The sequence below is a fragment of the Lathamus discolor genome, chromosome 3 (assembly GCF_037157495.1).
Source record: "Lathamus discolor isolate bLatDis1 chromosome 3, bLatDis1.hap1, whole genome shotgun sequence".
Lineage (NCBI taxonomy): Eukaryota > Metazoa > Chordata > Aves > Psittaciformes > Psittacidae > Lathamus > Lathamus discolor.
Genome location: NC_088886.1, coordinates 61,006,038 through 61,031,083, shown reverse-complemented (window position 1 = coordinate 61,031,083; position 25,046 = coordinate 61,006,038). Strand labels below are relative to the sequence as shown.

The following is a 25,046-nucleotide window of genomic DNA, read 5'->3' as shown; positions in this document are numbered from 1 at the left end:
GAACCATGCAGCTGCTCGCTCGCTCACCCCTGCTCTGGCCAGGATGGAGAGGAGACTTGAAAGTATGTAAACCCCATGGGCTGAGGTAAGAGCAGTCCAATAATTAAAGTACAATATAAAACTACTACAGCTATTACTAATAATAATGAAAAGGGAAGTAACAAGAGGAAAGAACATAAAACTAAAAAGGGAAGGTGAAAAAAACAATAAACACAAGTGATGCACAATACAATTGCTCACCACCCGCCAACTGATACCCAGCCCCATGCGAGCAGCGATCTGGGCCTTCAAGGTGACTCCCCCAGTTTCTATACCAGGCGTAATGTGCTGTAGTATGGAATACCCCTTTGGCTAGCTTGAGTCAGGTGTCCTGTCTCTGCTTCCTCCCAGCTTCTTGTGCCCCTCCTCACTGGCAAAGCATGAGACTGAAGTACTTGATCAGAGTAAGCATTACCTAGCAACAACTAAAAACATTGGTATGTTACCAGCACTGTTTTCAGCCTAAAGCCCAAACACAGCACTGCGCCAGCCTCCAGGAAGGAGAAAGAAAACTGTTAGAGCTGAACCCAGGACACATGTGCTGCTTTTCCCTGTGTGAACAGGTGAACACGGTTGGAAAGGCAGGCAGATAAGCACAAGGAAGTTCTGATTTGTGACTCCACTGCCTAGTGTTTTGAAAGACATCATCTTATTTTGTCATGCTGTCAGGTTTCCATGGTTATAAATAGGCTCTTATCACACAAACTGAAACAACAGATAATATAGTGCCATGTTACATTTGCTGATTGTTGTGCTACACAAGCCAGAGGACACAGGAGCAGCTGAGAGATGTTTACCATGGAGACGATAGCGCTCATTCTGGCTAAGTTTGGTGAACACTCATCTGCATAAGTGCATTTCTAGTATGGCACAGGCACAATGTGAGACACCCACCAGCAGGATGCCAGAAGCTGTCATATTAAAGAAAAGGATGTCTTCTTATCCTGTGACACAGAGGGCCCAATACAGAGATGCCAGCTGGATTCTTTGGAGTAATGCTGGTTGCTAAAATAAAGGATTTCCCTTATCCCTCTTCATTGTCTAAATTTCCCACAAGCCAGATACATGGAAAAAAAATATTTTCAGAAGTCAGATGCCACTTCCCCAGATCCCCAAAACCTGCTATTTAAAAATAATAACCTCTCAGTTTTGCTGCTTTTTTGGTCTGCCTGATGCTCCAGAATTGTGAGGGCCCTATACATCCCAGGATACCTGCATGAAATCAGGACCTTCCTTAGTAAAAGCATCAAACCTAGGAGTTTCAAAAGAGAACTTACTGCCTTGCCACATTCCCAGAGATACAGGGTTGCAGCAATTCAGCTGCAATGACAGCCCAGCCTCTCACCATAGCAGAAATTATTCACCCTGAGATTGACTGTTTCCTTGTTGTAGCGGCCGTGTACGACAACTTGGACTGCTCTGATGTAATGGACTCACCACACTTTTCAATTGCAACCAAACTGCTTGAGGTAATAGACTCTCATCTTCTCCTACTAGTTCTCTCCTTCACCCTTGTTCCCTAAGCATAGTAACACAGCAAAACTCTGTGGAATATATATGGATGCACACAAAATGGGCATGTCCCCTTCTTCCTGCTGAACACTCAAGTGATGCTTGTTGCAGATGTCTCTCTGAGCTAGGAGATCTTTAACGGGGACAGCAGGCCACTGGTGAATGCTGCTGGACAGGCAGTTTGTCATGGCCTTCTTCCTCCTGAGACAGACTTTACTGGATCTCCTTTATCCACCTGGAATGACCACGTTGCCATGACTGTTCTTCCAGGTAGACTCCAGTGAACTCCAGAACAGCCTCACAAACCTCTCCATCATTGTTCGAGGAGAAAGTGTGTCCAGGCCTCTAAACATTGTTCAAGCTGCAGATGGGAGGGATGCTTTTGTGAAGGTACTGGTTCTTAAATCCTCCCTGTTTAAAGCCCAGGGATGCTATCAGAGCTGTGTCTTACTCCTTGAGGAGTCTTATGTGGCAAACATTCACCCGGAGGGCTCTGGTCCCTCATAGGTTTCCAGCATAGTTCAACAGCATTGTAGCAGCACAATATCAAGCAGTAAGTTATGTCCAAAGACTGGAATGATGGGCTCTAATTACTCCTTAATTTTTCTCTCAGGGTATATATGGACGTATTTTCCTGTGGATAGTGAACAAGATCAACTCTGCCATTTTCAACCCAACTTTGCAGAAGGCTAAAGACAGTTGTCACTCCATTGGGCTGCTGGACATTTTTGGGTTTGAAAACTTCAGTAACAACAGGTAAGAGGCTCTGGCTTCATTTCCACCGGAAAGCTGAGAAGCAGCTGATGTGAATGGAAAGAATGAAAAAGCCAGACACATGCTCTTGGATTATCATCCTGATTCTCAGAAAAGCAATGAAATTTCCATCACTGAATTTTCACAATGATGATCATGCACTGGCTCCATTTTTCTTCGGTCTTGGTCATATTTCCGCCTCCTCCCACAACCATTTTGGTGTCTGTTGCAAAACTTCAGGAATTTTTTCACAGGAAAAGGCTATGAGTAGGCAGCCAGTATATGAGGATGTAGTATGTCCCCATGTCTCTATACTTTCTTGTTCCATAGCGTTTTTACAATGTCTCTTGGGATGCATTTAGCATATAGTACAAAGGAGGCTGTGTTGTGTTTCCCATTTCAGCTCATGCTTCCATCTTGCTTAATATTCTCCCGTCCCTTTTGGGGGGCTGCTTCATCTTTCTACTTTTAAGGACATGTCAGCAAAACACTGGGTCAGTATACCCATTGTCCCATTGCTACCTGTCCTGCTGGTGGTTTCAGTCCCAAAGCATCAGTTCTGTTTGTTCTTCTCTATGCTGGCAGCAGTTCTCTCAGTCATGTTACCGCATCATCAGTACTCCACAAACCATCAGCATTCTTTCTCAATCAATTTCAACTGATGCATCTTGCTTGCTTTCAACAAGATAGTATTCCTCAGTGACTTGTGGAACATGGTCAAGGACCTGTTCAGCTCATCTTCTATCTTTTGTCTTCTCTCCTATTATATTATGCTATTCCCAATGGCTGCAATCCACATGTGGCCTCACTGTGGTGAGCACTGCACAAACATACATAGTGTGCCACAACAATTACCAGGTAATGAAACTCAGGGGCAACATAAAGGAGTAATTAACAAAAGAAGTGGTAGTGCCAGTGCAAGTGAAAACATGCCACACACTCAGTTAAGCTATTTTCACACTTACATGTTCCCTTTTATCTCTAGAGTTTCTTGAAACTCATACAAGATCTTCCCTTGCTTATTCAGCAATACTCAATCATCAGTTGTCTTATTTCTGGTTATCTTTATCACAGCAGAAGATGCATTCCTTATATTGCTAAGATTGGCAGCATGCCTTGATGGTGATCATTAATACTGTGCAATATAGCAGTAGTATATCTGGATATGCATTTAATAGAGATAATAAATAAATACCATAAATCAGTGCAGCACTGGCCAAGGATGACTGTGGGTTCCCATCTTGTCCCCCAAAAGCTTTGAGCAGCTCTGCATTAACATTGCCAATGAGCACCTTCAGCAGTTCTTCGTGCACCATGTCTTCAAGCTGGAACAAGAGGAATACCATGCAGAGAACATTACCTGGAGTAACATTGACTTCACTGATAACCGCCAGGCTTTGGAAGTCATCGCACTCAAGCCTATGAATATCATCTCCCTCATTGATGAAGAGAGCAAGTTCCCAAAGGTAAATTTCTGGTTTCACTTGTAATACCTGGCTTTGGACACAGCTCACAGGTAACACTTCACTTTGCACACAGAAAAGTGCAAGAATGGCTTTTGGATACATTACGAGAGGCAGTGTCTTCTCCCCACTGATGTTTCTTTTAAATTAGCTCACTATACAAATGCTTCGTTCTCTGCTGGAATGTGCTCTTCCTCATACCTCACTGTTGAAACTCTTATAGCTATTCCAGACAGGGAAGAGAGAATCCCTACTGCTATTTGTTTGCTGTTGGGAGGGAATCTGCTTAATTGTCCTTTTTTGCCTGTATTTGTTTCTAGGGCACAGATGCCACCATGCTCGTAAAAATCAATTCCCTCCATGGTAAAAGTAAAGTCTACATCCCACCTAAGAGTGTTCATGACACCAAGTTTGGCATCAACCACTTTGCTGGCGTTGTGTTTTATGAATCAAAAGGTGAGCCTATCTCTGCTGGATACAGAGGGTGAAGAAAAGGGCATGAACTGGATGTAGTTCACTCCAGGGAGTGTTGATCTGAAGTCAGATCAGGAGGTCAGGAGGATTACACTAAACTAATCTGCAAGTTACTGTAAATGAAGTGGATTTTAGCTAGAGAGAGTGGCACTAGAGCCAGCAGGGTGCAGAGGTGACAAGCTGATTTTGTTTCCATTCTGTAGACTTCCTGGAGAAGAATCGGGACACACTGAGTGCTAATGTAATGCAAGTGGTTCATTCCTCCAAAAACAAATTCCTGAGAGAGATTTTCCAGGTGGAAACGACCCCACCTAGTCTGGGACGTGGGACCATCCGGCATCTTGGAGCTGACCAGTCCTACAAGGTTGGCTTACTGGCACTGAGTTGCAGGAATGATTTCTCCTCATTTATCAGGCTCTGAATGTTCTTGACCTCCTCTTTCTTTTGCACTGTCTCTGCAAATCCCCATCCCTTTCATTCAGCTCATTCTTGCAAAGGAGTCTGCTGGAAAAGTCAGGGTCTGATCATGCTGTAAATAAGGGTTATGTCAGTCCCATCTCCCAAGACTGCATCCCTGGACATCTGTGTGGACACAAAAGCATGAGCTGTGCTACCTCCCCACATGTTGTCATCAACTGAGTGGGTTTGCTGTGTCTGCCTGGGCATCCATACTGCATCCACATCTCCAGGAGGGGTGTAAATTAATAGGAGGGAACTGTAGTTCCAAGGTTCATTGGAATAGAACAAGGCACCAACCAGAGACCCCTCTGCAAAGCCGTTACCTGTCCAGAAGCCAGAAGCTAAACTGGTGCCATACTGCAGATGTGGCCAGTCTGCTGCAACCATGACACCAAGGAGTCTAAGTGGGGAACTTGGCAGGTTGGCCCTGGCCTTTTCCTTCTTGCAAAGGGCTGACAGCTAGCACAAAGGAGCAAAAGCTGTGCTGTCACTCTCCTGCTCCCAATGACGCCTGTAGACAGGCTCACTGCCCTGCTTACTGCTGCAACCTTAGCTCTCCCTCCTGGCCCAGAGACTTTGTGACGAAGTTCAAGATGGGTAATTATCACAGAATCATCTGTGCCTCGTGGTGTAAGGAGCCTTGTCCCATGGATAGTGAAAATGAGGTTGTAAAGCACAGTAGACTGGAAACAGCATGGGGCAGAGTTCAAGTTCTCTGTCCTGCTGCAACTTTCACATTCCTTCATTTCTGACCATTCAAGTATGCAGCGTTATCATTGTGTGAAGATACTTTTGCTTATAGTGTTTACATCTTTGAGTTTTCCTGTCAGGGTACAGAACAGTTAGCTTGCAATCTTGCCTGATATCTGTCTATCTCCTGTCATTGTTTTCTGATCCTGTCCTTTCTTCCTCAGTCTTTTTCCCAGTGTGGCTTTCTGCTGTCCAGAACATCTGGCCACGGACAGGTAAACTCCTGGGGGAGCAGAATGTCAGAAGTCGTACAAGCAGCAACAGAGGCTTAGCATCTCTTACATGCCTGAATACCTTCAGATTAAATATCAGGTCTATCTGCATTGCTCTAATGTTCTAATAGTTTTTGTCTCTATAAATAAGGTTGCAGTTTTAGGAAAAAAACCAAACAAAACAACAAAATGTTTCCTTCCATTTAGAAAGTACAGTAGCCTATCAAGAAAGGAGATGCTAAATGTGGGCTACTGCCCATTTCAGCGTGCACTGGAGTTAGCTGAAATACCCGTATTAATTTCTGGGCCACCATTGGGAAGCCTAAGAAATAGGCTATAGAAAAGAACAGTGAATGAAGTGCCAGAAAAAACTTTGCTGTGCTGAGGTCTCAGAGTCGCTGCCCTGACAGGCCACAGGAGAAAAGTCACCACCATCTCAACAACAAATTCAGCTTTAACATTACAGATGCGAGACCATGAGTGCATGGGCTTCAGGCCTTGCAGCCATCCCACTGATTTACAAGGACAGCAGAAAGGCCTCTAAGATCTGCAAGTGCAAATTGCTTTTAGCTCTTATACATCTTAAACATGTATATTTGTTACCATAGCTACTTCAAACAGATGATTGCTAGTGCTAAGATGCATCAGAGCTGCTGTGAGACTTTCCAAAGAGCTGTCTACCACAGGCATGAGTGTTTAGTCGCCGGAGGGCAGCATTGCCCTGTAGTTAAGGCAGGAGGTGCGCACTTGAGCGTTGAAAAGCACCCTAAATGTAAGAACCAGCAGAAAGAGGTACCGTAAAGTGCCGCAAATGGAAGTGAGCGAAAGCACTGGACTTTAAATTATTTACTTGTAAAAAAACCCAACCCAAACGAAACAAAGCGCAACCTAGCAAAGCTCCCCAACCAACCAACCAAACCAGCTGTATTGTGCTGTAATGATTAGCTCCGTGTTTGTAAGTAGAAGACCAGTCAAGTGCTTTTGTTACTTGGAATCTGCACTGTTCTCACCATAATTTAATGTGCCCTTAAAACGTATTAGCAGGTAGAAGCTTAGGCCTACTGTGATGATCAGTGTGAAAAAAGACATAGATGGAACTGTGCTTTCACAGGAGCGAGGGAAGGCAGAAGGTAACTGCAGTCCAATTTAATCCCTCTAAGGTACACTATTGCAACTGGGAGCAATAGTCAACCTGGAATCAGTGAGACAAAGCATTTTATATGCAGCCATAAATAGAGTAGCTCTTACCTTACCCTCCAGTAAAAGTTTTCCTTTTCACTGCTTACTGTAGTATTAGCAAGCAAGGCAATACTAATCACTAAGGAATGAGCTGCTCTGGATCTTTAGCATTCCTAGTTAGCTACACGCTGGCAGCAAAGTGCCTTGCCCAGAGGTTATTATTGCTGGGGGAGTAGCTGATTTTCACCAAGCTTTCAGGGACACACCCGTGAATAATAGCTTGGCACTCAGGCCCTACACTAAATGCAACCTCGGCTGGAAGAGACAGGCCCATTTGAGCTCACCTGGGTGGAATTTCTTCCACTACAGCCACCCCCACTGCTAGAACTTGGTGCCCAATAGGCAAAAGAGCTCAGCTGGCCTTCTGTGCACAAATAAACCTGAATTAGTAAGATGCAGATGACCCATTTAGCTCCCATGTAGGTAAATAATTCTTTCTTGGGCAGTTTTGCGATGCTGTTTCATTGTTCGGAAAGGCAGAGATTTATTACTTGGATCTAAGGATGAACAATGTAGCAGTCAGCATGTGCTTACTCTTCAGGGTTTGGATACCACCAAACGGCTCTCAACTCTGGGAGGACAGTTCAAGCAATCCCTGGAAAAACTGATGAAAATCCTTGAGCAGTGCCAGCCATACTTCATCCGCTGCATCAAGCCAAACGACTACAAGAAACCACTGGTAATGTTTTAACAACATGAGATCTTTTCTTCAGTAAACTTTTCCATGAGAAGAAACTGTCAGTTGCTGTGCAGCATTTTGTATCTGTCCTTTAGCCACGAAGAGCTGCAGTACAGGCTATTATTGCAGTAAAAAAAGCAGTAGGATATAGCAATCCTAACTTACAAAAACATCTCTAAGAAACATCATAGAGTAATAGATGGCAAAAATGCACTTGTGTATTCCTAAGAGGGGCTGTAGAAGCCTTTCCTGTAAAGATAAAGACAAAACCGGAGAGTTTCTAGTCCTTCAACAAGGGGACAAAGGGAGAACACTGGGATGCAACAATGACCATATGATAGAATAACCTGAGAAAGAATAGGAATGCTATTGGTGTTGAAGAGAGAGGTGATGTGGCTTAATTTGACACTACAGGAGGAGTGAGTAAGTGTGCAGTGAGGGGTTTTGGCTGCAACTCAGGAGTTCATGCCCCAGTTCTACACTAAAACCTTGCATGGTGTTGGTCAAGTGAGTTAATTTTTGAAGTACTGCATGTGGTTTAGCGAGCCTAATTTTAATCTGCATTACAAGGAACTAGGAGCATGCATGCTGGGCTTTCAGCGTTAAGGGTCCTCTTTGTCTGCTTTCCCTTTCAGTTGTTCGACAGGGAGCTGTGTATCAAACAGCTGCGATATTCAGGGATGATGGAGACCATTCAGATCAGGAAAGCTGGCTTCCCAGTTCGCTACAGCTTTGAGGAGTTCTTTGACAGATACAGAGCTCTCCTGCCATGGTCTCTTCGACAGCAGGTGTGTAAGCATAAACTTGGTTTAAGTCTAATACAACTTTTCCTGATGGATCTTAAGTCTTTCCTGTAGTAGAATGTTCTTGGATTACTGCTGGCACAATTGAGACAGCTCTTCTCACATGAACTGTAGCTAAATACCTGCATACTCACTTGGACCTTTGCTGAAACAGTAGAGGTGCTTTTAGGTCCAGCTATCTTTGACCTGCTCCACATGGACATCCCAGGCAGGGTGGCATCTCCATTGTCCTTGGATGTTTTTCTGTAATCACACACTCTTCCTTGTACCTGAACTCCTGAATGTTTGGCCATGCATTCATGTTCCTCCTTTTCTTGCCCATTTGAGCCAAGCCACTTTTGCTCATTATCCTGTCAGCCCAGAGGTCTGTAAGACCTCATCTGTTTCTGTTCTTTGCCCTTTGAAATGCAGGGCAATAGATACTTACATAGTACAGCTACTGTGTTTCACACCCAAGCCCTAACATGATGATGCTTTTGCACATCAGCTGAAGAATGATGCTCGACAGAGCTGTATCAGCATCTCTGAAGCAGTGCTGGGCAAGGATGAAAGCTGGCAAGCTGGAAAGACCAAGATGTTCCTAAAAGTAAGTAAAAAGGACAGTTTATTTTCTCTTCTCCTGAAAAACTGGGTGCTTCACACTATAGCTTGACCTGCTTGTGCAAGAGTGGAGACCCAGCAGGCCTGAGTCAGAGTTTTATAAACTCCCTGGAATCTGAGGCTGGATCTTTGTTCCTGAAAGGCTAAGTAATTTAATGGACACAACTTGGTGTGGGAGAGGCTGGTCCGGTTCCTGTGCTGCAGTGCTGCAGCTGAAACAGCACAATGCAATGTATTGGTCTCTGCTCAGGCCTTGAGCATAAAAAAGAACTAGACACCCTCACACTGTTGCAGGGGATCTCCTTGCCCATAGCATATTCCCAGGAGTAAAGACCATCTTACTGCAGGCAGATTCTCTACTTGTTTATGGCTATAGCCAGAGATGGTGTGGTCAGGTGGTGTGATCTCTTCCTACTGCAGTTCCATAAATGCATTTTAATCACAGCTTGCTTGATGATTTTGAGCCTCTTTCAGACAATGTGTCCAGTTTTCACAAGTTGTGGGGGTGTCTGCTCAGCTGGCATATCCACACTTTCTTTTTAACAGGATCATCATGATACAGTGTTAGAGCTTCAACGCCAAAATATACTCACAGATAAGGTTCTTCTTATCCAGAAGGTGATGAGAGGAGTGAAGGACAGGTCAGTGATCTTACAGAAGGGAATTTGCTTTGGTTTGAAGCAGTAATCTTTGTTTAACACACTCTATGAAGCGTTTTTGAGTATGAATCTCTATCTTCCACTGGCCCTAAATTCAGTGCCTGTCAGTGCATCTATGCAGATTTTGCACAAACATTTGTCCTGGCTCAGGTTCTTTATTTTCACAATGCTTTTCAAAATGCAGGGCTGTGTGTGACATGACATGAAAAGGAAGGGCTGGAAGGAGGATTTGCACTTCATATTTCTAGTAAACAGCAGGCGTCTGGAAAGAGGGAAATCCCAATGTAATCTGCATCCCCTCAGAGACAGAAGAACTCTCTTATGCAGAATGCTTCTTTGATACAAGACATAGGAAAGAATCAGATAGAAACCAGCTCTTTAGCAAAGATGCACAATTTTTCTGGTTTTGTTTCAGATATTTGCAGAAGTGAAATCTAGTCACTATCAAGTAAATGTCTTCCTTAAATGCTTTACACCATGATTTGTACATAGTAATCTTGCATCCCCTAACCAGAACCATGATATAGGGCTGAAACTTGGTTTGATTTAGAAATATTCCTGACAGTAGAGAAGCAAGATCTAACAAACATGACATAAATGCCCCAAAGCTTCCCTCTTTTCCCAAACCCTGCCTGCTATCTAACAGATACCACCTCTCCCTAAAAGCCTCACCTGCTTTTTAGCATTAAACCATCACAGCTATATGCCATTTCTGACAGCCACAGGGTAATAGCTTTTACCATGGGAAGTTCATGGGCAGTGATGACACTGGGGAGCAAGTGGCCATCAAATGGGGAAGTTAACTTATACTGGCTTGATATAGGGCCTTTTAAGAGCAATCCCACCACAGCAATGACTTTGATCTGAAGTTGCTCCTAGTATTTTTGCAACATTAAGGGCAAAGTCAGCTCAGATGTATCAAGGTGGATTAGTAACACTTCTATCTTCTCCTTTCTACTAGCAAATAGATAACAAAGCGAATAGGAAAACACTTTGTGAGCTCAACTGGTACATGGTACTGCTTCACTTGCAGAATGAGCTGAGCCTAGGTGAAATCAGGCAAAAAGGTCGGTCTGTTCTGTCCTTTCTATGAGCATGGAGAACATATAAGCAGACAAAATGTTTGAGTATAATTGAGTTCATGTGGTGCAGAAGTATCTAAGCAGACTAATGCTTCTGCTGCAACATAATACTTTACTTGGGCTACTCAGAAGCAGGAAGAACAGCCCTTGCTGAGCTTCAAACTTGCCCAGGCAAGATGTCTACTAATATTGAGCTAGTTAGTTTAATAATAGTGTTCCTGGCTCTAGTGTTCCTAGAGAGGAGACAAGGCTGAGATCAGAGTGTAGACATCTCATAAAAGGAAAAAACCCACCACCTTGTTCTTTATTATTATCATAAGAAGCAGCAGAAATAACCTATTATTTGTCACCTCACCTGTCCCCCTGCTTAGGAAACAATTTCTGAAACAGAGGAGGTCTGCTGTAGCCATTCAGTCAGCCTGGCGAGGCTACTGCTGCCGGAAGGATTTCAGAATGGTAAGATGCAGGTGTATATATAAATATATATATTTGTGTGTGTGTGTGTGTGTCTGGATATTATGCCCTGCCAGACTGAGTGGAGTATTAGGAATGAAGATATTCACAGCTGAAGGGAGGACAGGCAAGATGACAGGATGTAAAGGATGTAAAGCCCATGGAGGGCTCTGGGACCTCTTAGGATTTGCTGAACCTGTGACCTTTCTAGTGAAAGAGTAACCAAACCAACCTCTGGCAGGCCTGGCTCAGGCAACTTGACGTATGAGTGATCTCACACTTCTTCTAATCAGGAGTCCAAGGCTAGCGTTTGTGCATCAATGTGATACAACTCCTTTCTGAAGAGCCATGCTGTTGTCCTGCACTCTGCCCCATCCTCTTGGGATTGACACACCCATCTCTCCAAGGACTAGTGTTTTATTTCCTTCCCCCCATTCACTTGGCTTCATTTCTGCTTTCTTCCTTCCCCTGCCATAACCCCAAGCTATCATTATCACTTCCTGCAGCCACTCCCTAGAATAGGTCCCCAAAACAACTCTATATACTAGATTTAAAGCCAGCCTCAGTGGTTTTGAACCATAATCACTTCTTTCTTCTCCACTTCCCTACAGATTATGCTGGGTTTTGGGCGTCTGCAGGCTCTCTACAGGAGCCGGCAGCTTGCTAAACAGTATGAAGCGACTCGGACTCATATCATCAGGCTTCAGGCTATGTGCCGTGGTTATCTAATGCGTCAAAAGGTAGCAGAGCAGAAGAAAGCTGTATCTGTTATACAGGCATATGCAAGGGGCATGTTTGCTCGACGACTCTACCAGCAAATGAAGAAGCAGGTATGCTCACATATACCTTGTGAACATATTTCTGTGAAGTGCTGGTGGAGATTTCATGAACAGCAAGTGTTGCCATAGCATAAGACTGGAGATTTATTTTGGGATGTTTTATTTTGAGCTCCTGTCAAGTATGAAAGCAGAGTTTTAAGCAGACTGATCTTGTCTCCATTTGCTTTCTGTGTTTGTTATCACATATCAAAACTTCACTGACAGAGCTGGGATGTTTTTGACAGAAGGGAGGACAAAAGATAAGATGTGCATGCATATCAGTCACTCCTGCAAGGGAAGATCAATTTCTACAGCAATGTAGATAATGTCCCTTAGGGATCCATTTACAGGGGAATCCTAATGTGTCTTGTTATGTGCTGCCAGAAAAAAATCCTACATTTACTGCCTTGGTGGTCCACAGCACGTGGGAGAACTTTGTATGGTTTCCTTTCTGTATTAAAGCCAGTTTGAAGAAGGAAGCCAGTTTGCTGATTTCTGCCTGTGGCCTGTTCCCTAAGATGCTAAATCCAGAACTGAGGCCCTGCTGTGACAAAGTCCTGGTGTGAACAGTTTGTTAATGGCAGAAGGGAGCCAGCTCAGCAGTTGTGGTAACTGTCACAGAATGGTCCTGTTGTTCACAGAACACAGGCAAGGTGGAAGCCAGGAATATCCACTTGGAAGAAGAGAAACATCTCATCCAAGTCCTTGGACCAGCAAGGGAAGAAGCTATGAGATCAGAAAAGGTAGGTTTGTTGGAGTAGGAGCACTGAATGCTATGTTCTCTGGCTGAGAAGAGCCTGCCCAGCTCACACCTGAGCACTTGCCCATCTATATTTTAATAAAGAGGAGACACAGTTGTAAATCTATGTGTAATGATGCTTTAGAAATGGGACAAGGAAACACGTGCACATTTCTGTTTGCAGTATGAACTGTCACCTCAGCCAAACATGCACAGTGCTATTACAGCCCTCTGACATGAAACATTTTTAAACTTTAGATAATATTGGGGTTTCTGCCATCAGGGATTCTGCGGTTTTCCTCTATCATCTCTTGTTGATAAAGGTTTTGAAAAATGGCACATCATCACCAGTAGGCCAACAGTCCATAGAGACAGCTCTAAGAGCAAAGCCCTGCTGCTGCTGATGTGCTAGTTCTTTGTGAGCGCTTGGCACAAGCAGCTTTTGCCTTCATGTTCCAACACTGCACTAGTAGAGCTGAATCTCACTGTTAGAACACCTTTGTAATAACATTTCATCCTCTCACCCATTCAGTCTAGCAGAATGCCTAACCAGCTTCTATGTTTAAAGGAACACCTGGCTGCTCTGGAGAGAGAGAAGGCAGAAGCAAGACAAAGGAGGAAAGTTCTTGCCACTAAACCAGCAAATGATGATGTTATCAGCGACCAAGAAATGGTGGACAAAATTTTTGGGTTTTTACCTTCTATGATTGGAGGCCAAGAAGGACAGGCTCCTCTGGGCTTTGAGGTACAGAGCTGCAGACTGGTAATGGGTCATGTCTATCCCTTGCATAAGTCCATTCATTGCTGGAATTCCATCAGTGGTCAATTTTGTTTAATGAACTTCTGTACAGTGAAAGAATCACCCAAATTAGCCATCCAGACAGTCTTTTTGGGATCTGCTTTCAGAGGTTAATTCCCAAAAGGTTTTGGTCACATGCAGTTTGGGGACTACATGTCTTCTAAAGCTACCTCACTTTTGTTTCTTTGGCCCAGCAGACCATCACCACATAGTGCATTTTGGCACCAAGCACATGTTCTGCTGACAGTGCTTTCAGTGATTTTCCAGCTGAACCAAGCTGGAAATGCATGACCCAACTTATCCCACGTTCTTAAAAGCAAAATGTTGAGATATACCAGTCCTGACAGCTGTGGAAGATGGAACTGGGTAGGGAGAGGTAGGCAGAATAGAATGGTCTTGGCTAGTGTAGGATGTGAGCAGTGAGAGAGCACCTAGATTTTCCATCAGCGATGAGAACAATGAGAACAAAGAAGGTCATATAGAATGGATGCTTCTCAAAAGGACAAGTTCTGAGCCCAAATCATCTGTTGGTAGCAGCTGAAAATGGCTTTGGGGTTTTTGGGGTTAGCTGGGAAGCCAAATTCTGGAGGGCCTATGGCCAAGAAAAGAAAAAGGAAAGGAAAAAGAAAGAAGAAAAATGTAAAATAAGAATACCAGAGTACAGGGAAATAAAATATGTTTCTTCCTCCTGCTCTGCACAGGACTTGGAAACAGAGCGGAACAGGCTGGATGAGGTAGACCTGGACATGGTTCCCATGAGTGTGGAGCTAGAAGAGGAAGCTGATGGCTTGGAAGAGTACACCTTCCCAAAATTTGCAGCTACCTATTTCCAGGGGTCTTCTACACATACACATATTCGGAGGCAGCTGCGGCACCCACTACTCTACCATGATGACAAGGATAACGTCCTGGTATCTTGCTCCTTGTTGTTGTTAAACTTGCTTTCTCCACAGCCTTGGCTTTTATACATCCCCTCATCCTTGGGTCCCCTGTCTCTGGCACAGCCCTGGGAATCAGAGACTTTAGAGCCAAGCAGATAGTCCCAAACATTTGTATGGAAGTGGTAGATCCTATCAGCACTTTTTGGCACTTTGCAAGCAGGAACTCGGCACAGATACCTGCCCAAACCAAGATCTCTGGTAACCTTTAGTCTGCCTAAAGAGGGAACCTGAGCTTTGTTTTTATTTCTCCAGTTAGCCTTTGAGGGCAAGAACAGACTGGAAAGAAGCACCAGAGCTCACCCATCTCTCTGCTCTTGTTAAGGTTGCTGGTCTGTGACTTAAGACAAAAGGGGGAGGCCCAGGCCTCCAGTATTCGCATTGAACCACAGGGGCATTAAAGAGGGGATTTCTTTTTGGTGCTAACGCAGCCTTGCAGAATGGAGGCTCCCATGCTGCAAAAACTTTACTATCTAGAACTTTCTAGTTCTGGGCATGAGAGCTCCTGGAAGAGTTCACTGCACTGCTTATCTGTCCAGGGAGGTAAATGCAGGGTGCAATCAGCCAAGATTTCTCCACCTCAACTCCACCTACAACACACCTGCAAGGTGCCTGTAATGGGCATGGTGAGGACTGAGCAGTCACAGGGCAAATATGACATTCCCACTAGAACTGCATCCTCTTCCTTTAACATAGAGTGTTGTGAATGTTGCTCTCATGCTGTTTGACATGAAAGTAAACTCCTGTTGTAAATAGCAGGAGGAGATGGGAATTCAAACAATTTGCACTGGGTAAAGGTAGAAAATTCTTTTACCTAAATCTAAACAGGCAGAAATGGCATGAGGCCATTGGTTCTGCTGGCAGTGTCTGACTGTGCTTTCTGCCACTACAGGCTTCTCTGGTTGTGTGGGCTATCATCTTGAGATTCATGGGGGACCTGCCAGAGCCAGCAGTGATTGCCAAGAATGCCAGCACCAGGAGCGGTTCCGTGATGACACAAATATATGATACACTTGGCAGGAAAAACCAGGTCCAGTTCAGGAATGACAGCCCAGATATGGTGAGAGGAGCCGGTTATGTTTGTATTTGCATTTCTGTTCTTTGGCTTCTGTGCTGTTCTAACCAAGAATGAGAAAAGCAAAGAAACCTTTTTGTGCTACTGTACTTGGAATGCTAGAAGTGCAAAAGGGCCCTGTTAGTCCTGGAAAGACAATACAGCAGGAGGGGACAAAACAAAAACATTTCCAGTGTGAGCATCTTTCTGTCCTTAATGACTCATTTTTGCTGTGCATTAAACTAACTTCCTATAATGGTAATGTGTGTTGTAGAGAGAAGGCAGAAAGGATAACAAGATTTCAAAGGGGATCTCTTCTCTGAAGCTGAAACGGACATCCAAGTTGACAGGGAAGGTAAGAGATGGAAATAAATTGCTTCCCCTAAGTCTCCTTGCCTGGAATCCTGTCTTCACCAGATGTTATGTGGCAGCAACCTCCAAGCTGGGAACTTGGCCAAGCCAGCCCAGCCCTGTGTACAGGATACATGCTACACTGTTCTTTTGAAACCATCCCCGTGTGCACTGCTGTCATTCATTCTCTGGTAGATGAACTCCATCCCTTCCTGCTGGAGAGTGAGCCCCGAACACAATTTATGATTGAGAATTGTTGATATTGCAGAACACTTTGCCCAAAGCCCTGAGCAGACTGAGAACACTATGCGCTAAGGGCTGTACAGGACAGCACAAGAAGGTTCTTCTACCCACTACTAGTGCTGTAACACTTCATTTTATAAGTCAGCTTTAGAATGAAGGGGGAAATAAGGCCTGTTCCAAACGGCTCCTCCACTGGGCAGAGTGAGTTTTATCCAGAATGATTGAGAAGGAATGTCCCTCAAGTGTGGGAGAGCTGCTTGGTAAGAGGGGAGGTTTGTAGAGCGCTGTGGGGTTCTGCTTGGTTTTATTCAGGTGACAGACCAGCTAAGAGGTGGAGAAGAGGCTTTCCAAGAGGACAACTCAATCTCTGAGAGGCCTATGTCCAACCTAGAAAAAGTGCACTTCATTATTGGCAACGCAATCCTGCGTCCTGCCATCAGGTAGGAAATCTGTACCTCCTTTCTGGGACCAGGCACCCATTACATCAATGAAATCCAGCATCCCCTTTCCACAGTTCTGGGGCATTTTCCAAACACTGGAATGACTCTCATTTGTCTCTGGGGATTCCTGACTGAAAGCCCAAGCTGGTCACGTAGAACCCAGACTGTAGGGCACACACCTCTTTTGAGGATTTATAAGAGGGGGCAAATAACAACTCCTTTACTGCCTTCTCTGGTATCTTTATGTTGTAGTTTAGGTCAGCTGCCTCTACATACAGCTTTTGGAATACCCCACAGATAGGCAGTGGGGCTCAGGGCTGGTACCCAAAACCAACTGAAGGTGGAACAACCCTAGTATGAGGGGGAAGAAACACTCAGAAGAGTAAGAAATATGGAAGAAATATGGAGTTCAGGTACACTAGGTGTATGAGGGGTGTTCATAACCTCAGTTTCCCAATAGCCTGTTGCTGAGCCCTCAAGCAATGTCCCCAAATCAGAGACAGTTTTAAGGTCTGGCTTGCTAAGTACATCAGTCACTAGGAAAAGAAATCCTGCTTACAAGTGGTGTGAGGCTGGACCTTAGGCTAAGCATGGTGTGAAGATGAGACAGGAGCTAGCTGATTCTGACCTAACCCTGTGAGTTCTCTCTTCCATTCTAGCTTATGCCACACTTTTCTGTAACAAAGCCCATAGGGACAGGCCCTGCTTTGACCACAGCCATAAAGCTGGATTCCTCTCTACATAGTTGCTTTGTTTCAGTCAAGGTGCTCCCCAGAGCAGATCCTCAGCTGGCAAAAAGTTGCCTTCAAACAATGTATCACACAGGCTAAGTGTTTACTCCCTCAGTCTTTGTTTCATCATGTGTCTATCTGGAAACAAAAACCTCATCTGCCTTTTGTCCTCCCACATCAGACCTGCCAAATGTGTGTTCCAAAAGTCCAGAAAGTTCAAGATTATTTTTAAAGGGCAGTTTCATTTATATACAGATTTTGCATCTGCTTCCCATATGTCCTCGCTGCAGGCAACTTGCACTTTCAGAAGCTCAATCTGAAGCACCCTTTCCTCCATTCCTATCCAAAGACTCACTCCAAGTTTACCAAAAAATACAAGTTTAAGCAGGTGTCCCCCTATCCTTACCTCAAAGCCAACAGATAAGCAGACAGACAAGAGCCACAAGATACAAAACACATTCTGTAGGGAGCTTAGAGCAAGTTTCACACGTGGAGGGTCAGCAATGCCATTTCACACCTGGATGACCCAGCAGATGTTATCCCTGCACAGTCCCTCTGCTTGTTAGAGGAGGTAACCCAGCATGGGAATCACATCTGGAACTGCTTGAGTAACAAGGGGTGGCAAAGGGCACTAAGTGTACCTTGAGCCTTTTCTTGCAAAAGCCAATGACACAGTCATTTCCTGTGGTACATTACAGGTGGTATCCTAGCTCAGACCTACTACATCATGCTGCAGTCATGCCAAGCATGCAGTGGAAATGTAGCCAAAGACAGCTGAGGCAGTGAATCAGTGTCTGTTGCTTTCATGTATTCTATTACAGAGATGAAATTTACTGCCAGATTTGCAAACAACTCACAGAAAACAGCAACAGGAGCAGCTATGCTCGAGGCTGGATCCTTCTGTCACTTTGCCTTGGTTGCTTTCCTCCTTCAGATACATTTGTGAAGGTACACTACTATCCTCTCCTAGAGCAGCTTAAATGCCTTAGCTGATCTGGTTTCTTGTGTATGTTGATGTTTTGATAGAAATAGCCATATAACTGCCGTAGCAGCTGATGCTGTGATTTTAGCCGAAATCATCTCATCTCATATACTTATCTGGGAATTTAAATGAATGATTTCTGAACTCACATTTAATTCATATGAGTTGGATTCTATTATTGATCAACCACCCGGCTCATTTTAGATCTGTAACCTCCAAAGAATCTGGCAAATTTTAACCTTTTTGGTTCTGCCTTTCCAACATCTAAAAGGTGTCTCCAGTTACAGTCCTAGTGATTAAATATACTTAGGAGGCCAGTATAAAAATCACCCCCCATATTTTACCAGTTCTTACCCTACATCTCCAAGCCCTACAAAATCCAGTAGAGATTTGGTCTTTCTGCATCATTCATTAATTTCCAAATTTAAATGTATGATAAATCCACTTCATCACAGGAAAAAGAAACACAACCAACAATTCATGGCTCCAACTTAACATCAGCCTTCCTCCTAGATCTTAGAGGCAAACAGAATTCATATATATGCCTGCATCTTCAGCCTTGCTTTATTGACACCTTAGCTCCAATGATTAATCTAATTATTAAGCTATAATTAATATAATAATAAATGCTGCTAAATGGACATTACTTGGAACAAACCAGACAGAAGCCATAGATATATTTTGACATCAGTCTTCATCCAAAGACTGTGAAGCATGCAGACCTCATGGAAGACATGACCATACCCTATCTCTAGGAATATTTTTAATCATTAAGATAACCGGGTAACCGACCCATGCTGGAACTAAATACAAGTCCATGCTTACACCATGTCATCCAAGATATCAGAGCCACATGAACTCCAAAAACTGTTTATCCAATCATTCTCATCCAATGGCCAATCTTAACCATGGAATTAAACTATTGATATTGCCAGAGAACTTGGTAAAACTAAAAGTAATCATCATCACCAGTCCTAACCTGCAATTAGGCATCTTCCCAGTGCTTTTATTCCTATAAAATGCAAAAAGACTTCAGGCTCTTCAGTTGGAAACACTAAACCTTGCTCTAACCTAATCATAAGAATAAAGTCTCCACTGTCTAATATTTATCATGTAGTTAAACACAGTGAATGGACTGACACAAGTCTTCCTCTTTAGACTAAAAGCTCTGCAGAATGAAGGAAAACTTGGTGTCTCAATCATCCTTTTTCAAAACACTAATTCCAAGCTTAACCTTTAACACTGATGACTGTAATATATCAGCTGCAGACAGTTTCTTATGCTTTACGAGGATTAGTGTTTCCTAACTCTTTCTTATACTCTGTGCATATAGTACCTGTTGAATTTCATCCACCATGGGCCCGCGGGCTATGCACCATATTGTGCTGAACGTCTGAGACGGACCTATGTCAATGGAGCACGGACTGAACCTCCAAGCTGGTTGGAACTTCAGGTAGCAGCTCCCTTTTTGTTTAATTATATTGACCTCTGTCATTTCATACCGGATTTTGTTTACAAACCTGTGCCAATAGATCTTCCTAAGTCAAATAAAGGAAATCAATTGCACAAGGGGATTGAAGACCAGCTGCTTCTTAGATACACCTCTTCTGGCTATTCAGTTAACCTAAATCCAGTGGAAAGTATACGTTAAAAGCTGCAACACAGGATTTGCAGGGAGATATCTCCATCCACTCAGGGCCCACAGGCCAGAACCACTTCCTAAGGGAAGCTCTGATGATTATTTGTAGAAAGAACTGAGCAGGGTTTATGCCTTTAAAATAGAAGCAGGGATGCGTATGATAGGGCTATATTGTCCTTCCCCTCCTTTTAAATGTCACCCTAGTCATTAGAAGTCACACACATACACCCCCTTCAAGTGAAAGCCTCAGTTCAATTCCTTCCTAAATCTGAATGACCCAATTGCCTAACAATCTCCTTGGGCAAAGTATTTGCTGCAGGCCATCTCTCCACTGGTACATCTAAAGCTGTACCCAAAAGTCATCAGGCCAAATAAGACTCACAGGAAGTCTATCAGTCTACACTCTTGTGCAATAATCAGCTCCCCTGAGCTGTGGTGAGGAGAGAACTTGAGGCTAGTGCTGCTCCAGGGATATGATTTATACTTGAGACTCACCATGCATTGAAGAAGCTGTATGGGCACTGGAAATTCACTTACAAAGAGTTGGCTAGGGTGTATAGTGTATAGAACTCTTAAATCTAAATAGCTTCTTCATTCTTCACAGAAAACTAAGCTTTACCCATAATTTATTTACCGCATTTAACTCTGACTTACAGGCAACAAAGCAGAAGAAACCCATTGTGTTTAATGTCACCCTGATGAATGGCCAAAGCATCACTGTCCCTGCAGACTCTGCTTCCACTGCCAAAGAGATTTGTCAGTTCATAGCAGATAAGACCACACTGAAGGATGTGTTTGGTTTTTCGCTCTACATTGCTGTGTTTGATAAGGTAAAGTGTAGAAAAATAGAATGAAAGCTCCCTTCTCTTTCTGTGGAATTGCTACTGTCCACCCAGCCTCACTGAGGACTCCCTCTGACTTTTAGAAGCACCCCCGTCCCACTCCTGTGCTCAAACCAAATCAGTTCTGAAACCCAGCTGAATCTCAGGACCTGATAATCCTATTCTGCCTTTCTATGGCTAACAAATAGAAAATTGCAAACCAGAGCTGCTTCAGCTTCCAACTTATTTTTCCCAATACCATCCCATGTACACAAAAATACATTTACCAAAGTACAACTTGCACATCCATCTGCTTACCTTTGCAGAGTTTTTCTTGCTGTCCAGAGACCAGAAGGTTTGGGTTTGTTGTCCTTCCCTCAGACCCAAAGCAGGCATCCCAATAAGCACATTGTCCCTTTGTCCTAGGTCTGGTCACTGGGTGGGGGACGAGATCACGTCCTGGATGCCATCTCTCAGTGTGAGCAGCTAGTGAAGGAGCGGGGCACACACGAACGCAATGCGCCCTGGCGGCTCTACTTCCGTAAGGAAATCTTCACCCCCTGGCACAACTCCCAGGAGGATCCTATCAGCACTGATCTCATTTACCACCAAGTCATTCGAGGCATCCGGTTTGGAGAGTATCGCTGTGAGAAGGTGGGTCTCCTTATTCATCCTCCTGAAGGGACAAAGCTATGTTAACATTTTCACCTAAAAAAGCAGGAAGGTGAATGTAGTTTTAAAGTGGCTGTGGACAGCCCTTCTCTTCTTGATCTTAATCTTAACAAACCCTGTCCAAGTGATTGTGCCAGCGGCCAGGCTGGCAGCTGCAATTTGTTTTGGTTTATGTCTGCAGCTTTCAGTTCACATGGCACCTGGAGGCATGTCCAAAAGGGCAATGAAGGTCCTTTTAAAATATCTTTGCTAATAATCTCTTTGATGCTATGATTGTGTGAAGATCATCTCTCCTTGTGCTGGATGACTGTCATGAGTTATCCAGACAAAACTGCAGCAAATCCCATTCCTAAAATGGATTCAAGATTGAACGAGGCTATCTGGACTTTGTGAAGTTTTTCTAGGTCTTGTTTAATGGATTGATTGTTTCAGGAGGAGGATTTGGTGGAGATTGGTGCAAAATATTGTTACATTCAATTTGGAGATTCCATCCACAATGAACTTGTGCAGAAGGTGCTCCATGACTGTATTCCAGCAAAACAGCTGAAGTCCAAGCCCCTGGAAAAGTGGGTGAGCCTCATAACCTATGCACATGCTAAGGTAAGAGGTTTGTCTGGCTCTGCTGGGTAACCACTCTCAAACACCAGCTTCTGCTTTTTTCACCATTTCCATTTATGAATAGTCTGTTGGGTGAAGAAGGAAAAACATCTCAGATTATATTTTCCAAATAGTTAAATAGGGGAGAGATAACCTTTCCACTCACTCTTCCATGTAAGGCCCAAGGTGGGGTGGTGGGTGGGGTGGTGGTGAGCGTGTGTGTGTGTGTGTGTGTGTAGAATGAAAAAGGTAGATTTAAATCTCTGAATAGAGTCTCTTTTCAGGCTATCTCCCATCTGACAGTTGAGTCAGGATGGGCATGGGATGGAATACTGGTTTTCATCTGGAAACAGATCACCTGAATCATTTCCACCCAAACTGTGTTAGACTCTGAACAGATCAGTCAGTGGGGATTTGAGGGAAATATGGGAACTACATGCCTGTGGGCAGGCTCAGCTTCATGTGGTTTGGCCCCTGGAGGCTGTTCCTAATTTGACTTTCTCCAGGCACCCTTGAGGGCTGCTGGGAGTCTCTGGCATCATGCTTGCTTTTTATTGTCTGCAGACCATGCAAAACAGATTTTACTGAGAAAACCTTAGGTGTCTTTGTATACCGCAGGCCCCATACACACAGGACCGTCTCTCCCGTCAGACTGTGAAGGAACAACTTGTAGATTTTGCTCGCTTTCAGTGGCCTTTGCTTTTTTCCCGATTCTTTGAAGTCACAAAGTTTTCAGGTAATACCTGGAGCCTGGGAGCAGAGGACAGATCTAAGATCTAGAGAGGAGATAGCGTAGGTAAGGTTTTTTGCTGTATTTTCAGGTCCCAGCTTGCCCAAGAACCACTTCATTGTTGCTGTAAATTGGAAAGGTATCTGCTTCTTGGATGAGTCAGAAAAGCGGCTCCTTGAGCTGACCTTCCCAGAGATAACTGGCATCCACACCAACAGGTGAGTGTCCCAGAAAGACAGGATCTGGAAAAGGCTTCTCTGCCCATATCAGAAAGGATATTCCATGTAGGAGGGAGGTGTACTTTCCCTGCTGCCCCCCTAGGTGATTTGATCTGAGCCTGGAAAGGTGGTTTAGCCTCAGTCTGGGAAACAGAAAGGGACAAGTTCTGAGCAGCCTGTAAAGGAAACATTGAAATGACTGATTCTTCCCAGCTGTTAGAAGGGATGGTGATCCTGCTCATTCAGAAAGGTATAAGCATAGACATGCATCAAGACAAGAATGGCCCAAATAACTAACATAGTTAAGCCATCATCTGTTATGCGTGTTGGGAGTTTATATACTTCTCAGGTGTGATGGACCTGAACAGCGTAACTGAGGGAAAGAGGGTAACCATTGGTTTGCTCAGGGCACACATCCTTGCATCAGATCACTCAGTGATTAGGATCTTACGTACACGAAAAATACCACTGTAAGGACTGCCACAGATTTAGCCCAGTTGCTTATTCTGTAATGAAGCACTTTTGTACAAACATGATGGAGTCCAGAGTGAACCTGAACCACTTTAGTCCTTCACACCTACCAACTCATGAGAAGGCAAATAAAGAACTACCAATACTCACTGTGAGGGAGTTGTCTGCAAGGAGGTATAGGTGCCTTTGCTGCAATTGTGTGTCTGTAAGTCTCTCAGATGCTCTGGTAACAAACTGTTCAATACTACATAGGGCAGTGAAGACATTTGGACAGAGTTGTACTCTCATTACACTTCGTGCCGAGGAGTTTGTCCTGACATCTGTAAACAGCATTGTCATTGCTGAACTGGTGGTCATGTTCCTGGAAGGACTGAAGAAGAGATCACGATTCGCTGTGGCAATGCAGGAGAAAAAATCCCAGGGTGAGTCTTATAACTTTTCTACAGGGTAGGGAAGAAATCTTGGGAGAACACAGAGCACTGATTTGAAAGAGCCTAAAGGCAAGAGGGAGAACTTCAGCAAGAGTCCATTTGCTCCAGGAGGGATGCTCAGTGATCAGCACAGCAATACCTTTGCATACAAATTACCTTTCCTTCCTCCTTCTACTTCTTTGCGTATTTTATTTAGATAGTACAGCGTCCAACAACTCAGCCTGCTTATAGTAGGAAACTGGATCTAGTCTCCCTGGAAACAGTTTCTGGAAGAACTTCAGAGAGGTGGTAAACTGGAATTTTCTGTGGAATACAGTTGGCTGGAACAGACAAAAGGGGATTAAAATGTAGACATTAACTTCACCTACTTACAGCTACTGAGTTTCTTTATAAGCTTTGCTACCAGTTTTACACACAAGGTCAGCATTCATTTGAATCAAATAGCGTTTTGCCATTGCCATCAGTGCATCAATTTCAGGCTGTCAGAGGAAATGTGATTTCTCTGAAGTGTTACTAGATAATTAGCTTTTTATAGCTACAAATATATTTATTTAGATAAAGATATTTACACAAATCACTTACTATTACTAATCCAAGTCAGGCCTTCAAAATACAATTCCCTTGTCTTTCATGTTGCAATCCCTTTGCATTTTCTTTGACTGTCAAGCCTGAACAGTACTCCCTTATTCTGTTTCCCAGAAGACCCTGCCATCCTGTCCTTCAAGAAGGGAGACCTGCTAATCTTCACCGAAGACAAAAGGCTGGATGCAAACTCTGGCTGGATCTGTGCCCAGAATGAAAGGACAGGCAAAACAGGGAATGTATTTTTGGAAGATATTTACATCATTCCTTCTCTGACAAAACCCTCCAGTCAAGTACTGGTAAGGCAAGCTGAGCACTCTCTTTGAAGAGACTGGAAGATAAATTGTAACAGTGTTAAATATGATTAAATTTATAACTGGAAGTCAGTTGTTCCTCTGAAGTCAGACAAGTTCTGTACCTCCCATTGAAGCCAAGCATTTCATTCTGTCCTATCTGAACACAAAACTAAACGTAGCCAAAACTCTGCACAGAAGACCACACTTGCCCAAAATCAGTAACTCAAAAAAACCAGTCTGTTCACCGTTAGGGATTTCAGTGCCTGGAATCTGAAGCAATTCCTGGAAATGGGTGTGCAGTTGAATTTTCCTCCATT

The 25,046-nt window shown here is 43.8% G+C and overlaps 1 protein-coding gene across 2 annotated transcripts in view; it reads left to right on the top strand.

Moving 5' to 3' along the window:
- The window catches only part of MYO7B (myosin VIIB), a 49,955-nt gene that overhangs the window by 10,399 nt on the left and 14,510 nt on the right, over window positions 1–25,046 (top strand). The window contains exons 11-38 of one of the 2 annotated variants that reach the window (XM_065675537.1): window positions 1,432–1,508; window positions 1,822–1,941; window positions 2,165–2,307; window positions 3,560–3,770; window positions 4,088–4,223; window positions 4,445–4,605; window positions 5,615–5,665; window positions 7,443–7,580; window positions 8,216–8,368; window positions 8,871–8,969; window positions 9,530–9,624; window positions 11,096–11,180; window positions 11,789–12,007; window positions 12,637–12,738; window positions 13,303–13,479; window positions 14,235–14,444; window positions 15,364–15,531; window positions 15,800–15,880; window positions 16,432–16,559; window positions 18,112–18,238; window positions 19,606–19,725; window positions 20,568–20,741; window positions 21,159–21,386; window positions 21,837–22,004; window positions 22,620–22,737; window positions 22,823–22,949; window positions 23,673–23,842; window positions 24,551–24,732. In XM_065675537.1, the coding sequence (XP_065531609.1) occupies window positions 1,432–1,508; window positions 1,822–1,941; window positions 2,165–2,307; window positions 3,560–3,770; window positions 4,088–4,223; window positions 4,445–4,605; window positions 5,615–5,665; window positions 7,443–7,580; window positions 8,216–8,368; window positions 8,871–8,969; window positions 9,530–9,624; window positions 11,096–11,180; window positions 11,789–12,007; window positions 12,637–12,738; window positions 13,303–13,479; window positions 14,235–14,444; window positions 15,364–15,531; window positions 15,800–15,880; window positions 16,432–16,559; window positions 18,112–18,238; window positions 19,606–19,725; window positions 20,568–20,741; window positions 21,159–21,386; window positions 21,837–22,004; window positions 22,620–22,737; window positions 22,823–22,949; window positions 23,673–23,842; window positions 24,551–24,732 (3,968 nt within the window). The remainder of the gene's footprint in view (window positions 1–1,431; window positions 1,509–1,821; window positions 1,942–2,164; window positions 2,308–3,559; window positions 3,771–4,087; window positions 4,224–4,444; window positions 4,606–5,614; window positions 5,666–7,442; window positions 7,581–8,215; window positions 8,369–8,870; window positions 8,970–9,529; window positions 9,625–11,095; window positions 11,181–11,788; window positions 12,008–12,636; window positions 12,739–13,302; window positions 13,480–14,234; window positions 14,445–15,363; window positions 15,532–15,799; window positions 15,881–16,431; window positions 16,560–18,111; window positions 18,239–19,605; window positions 19,726–20,567; window positions 20,742–21,158; window positions 21,387–21,836; window positions 22,005–22,619; window positions 22,738–22,822; window positions 22,950–23,672; window positions 23,843–24,550; window positions 24,733–25,046) is intronic. The other variant, XM_065675538.1, reaches the window with a different exon arrangement.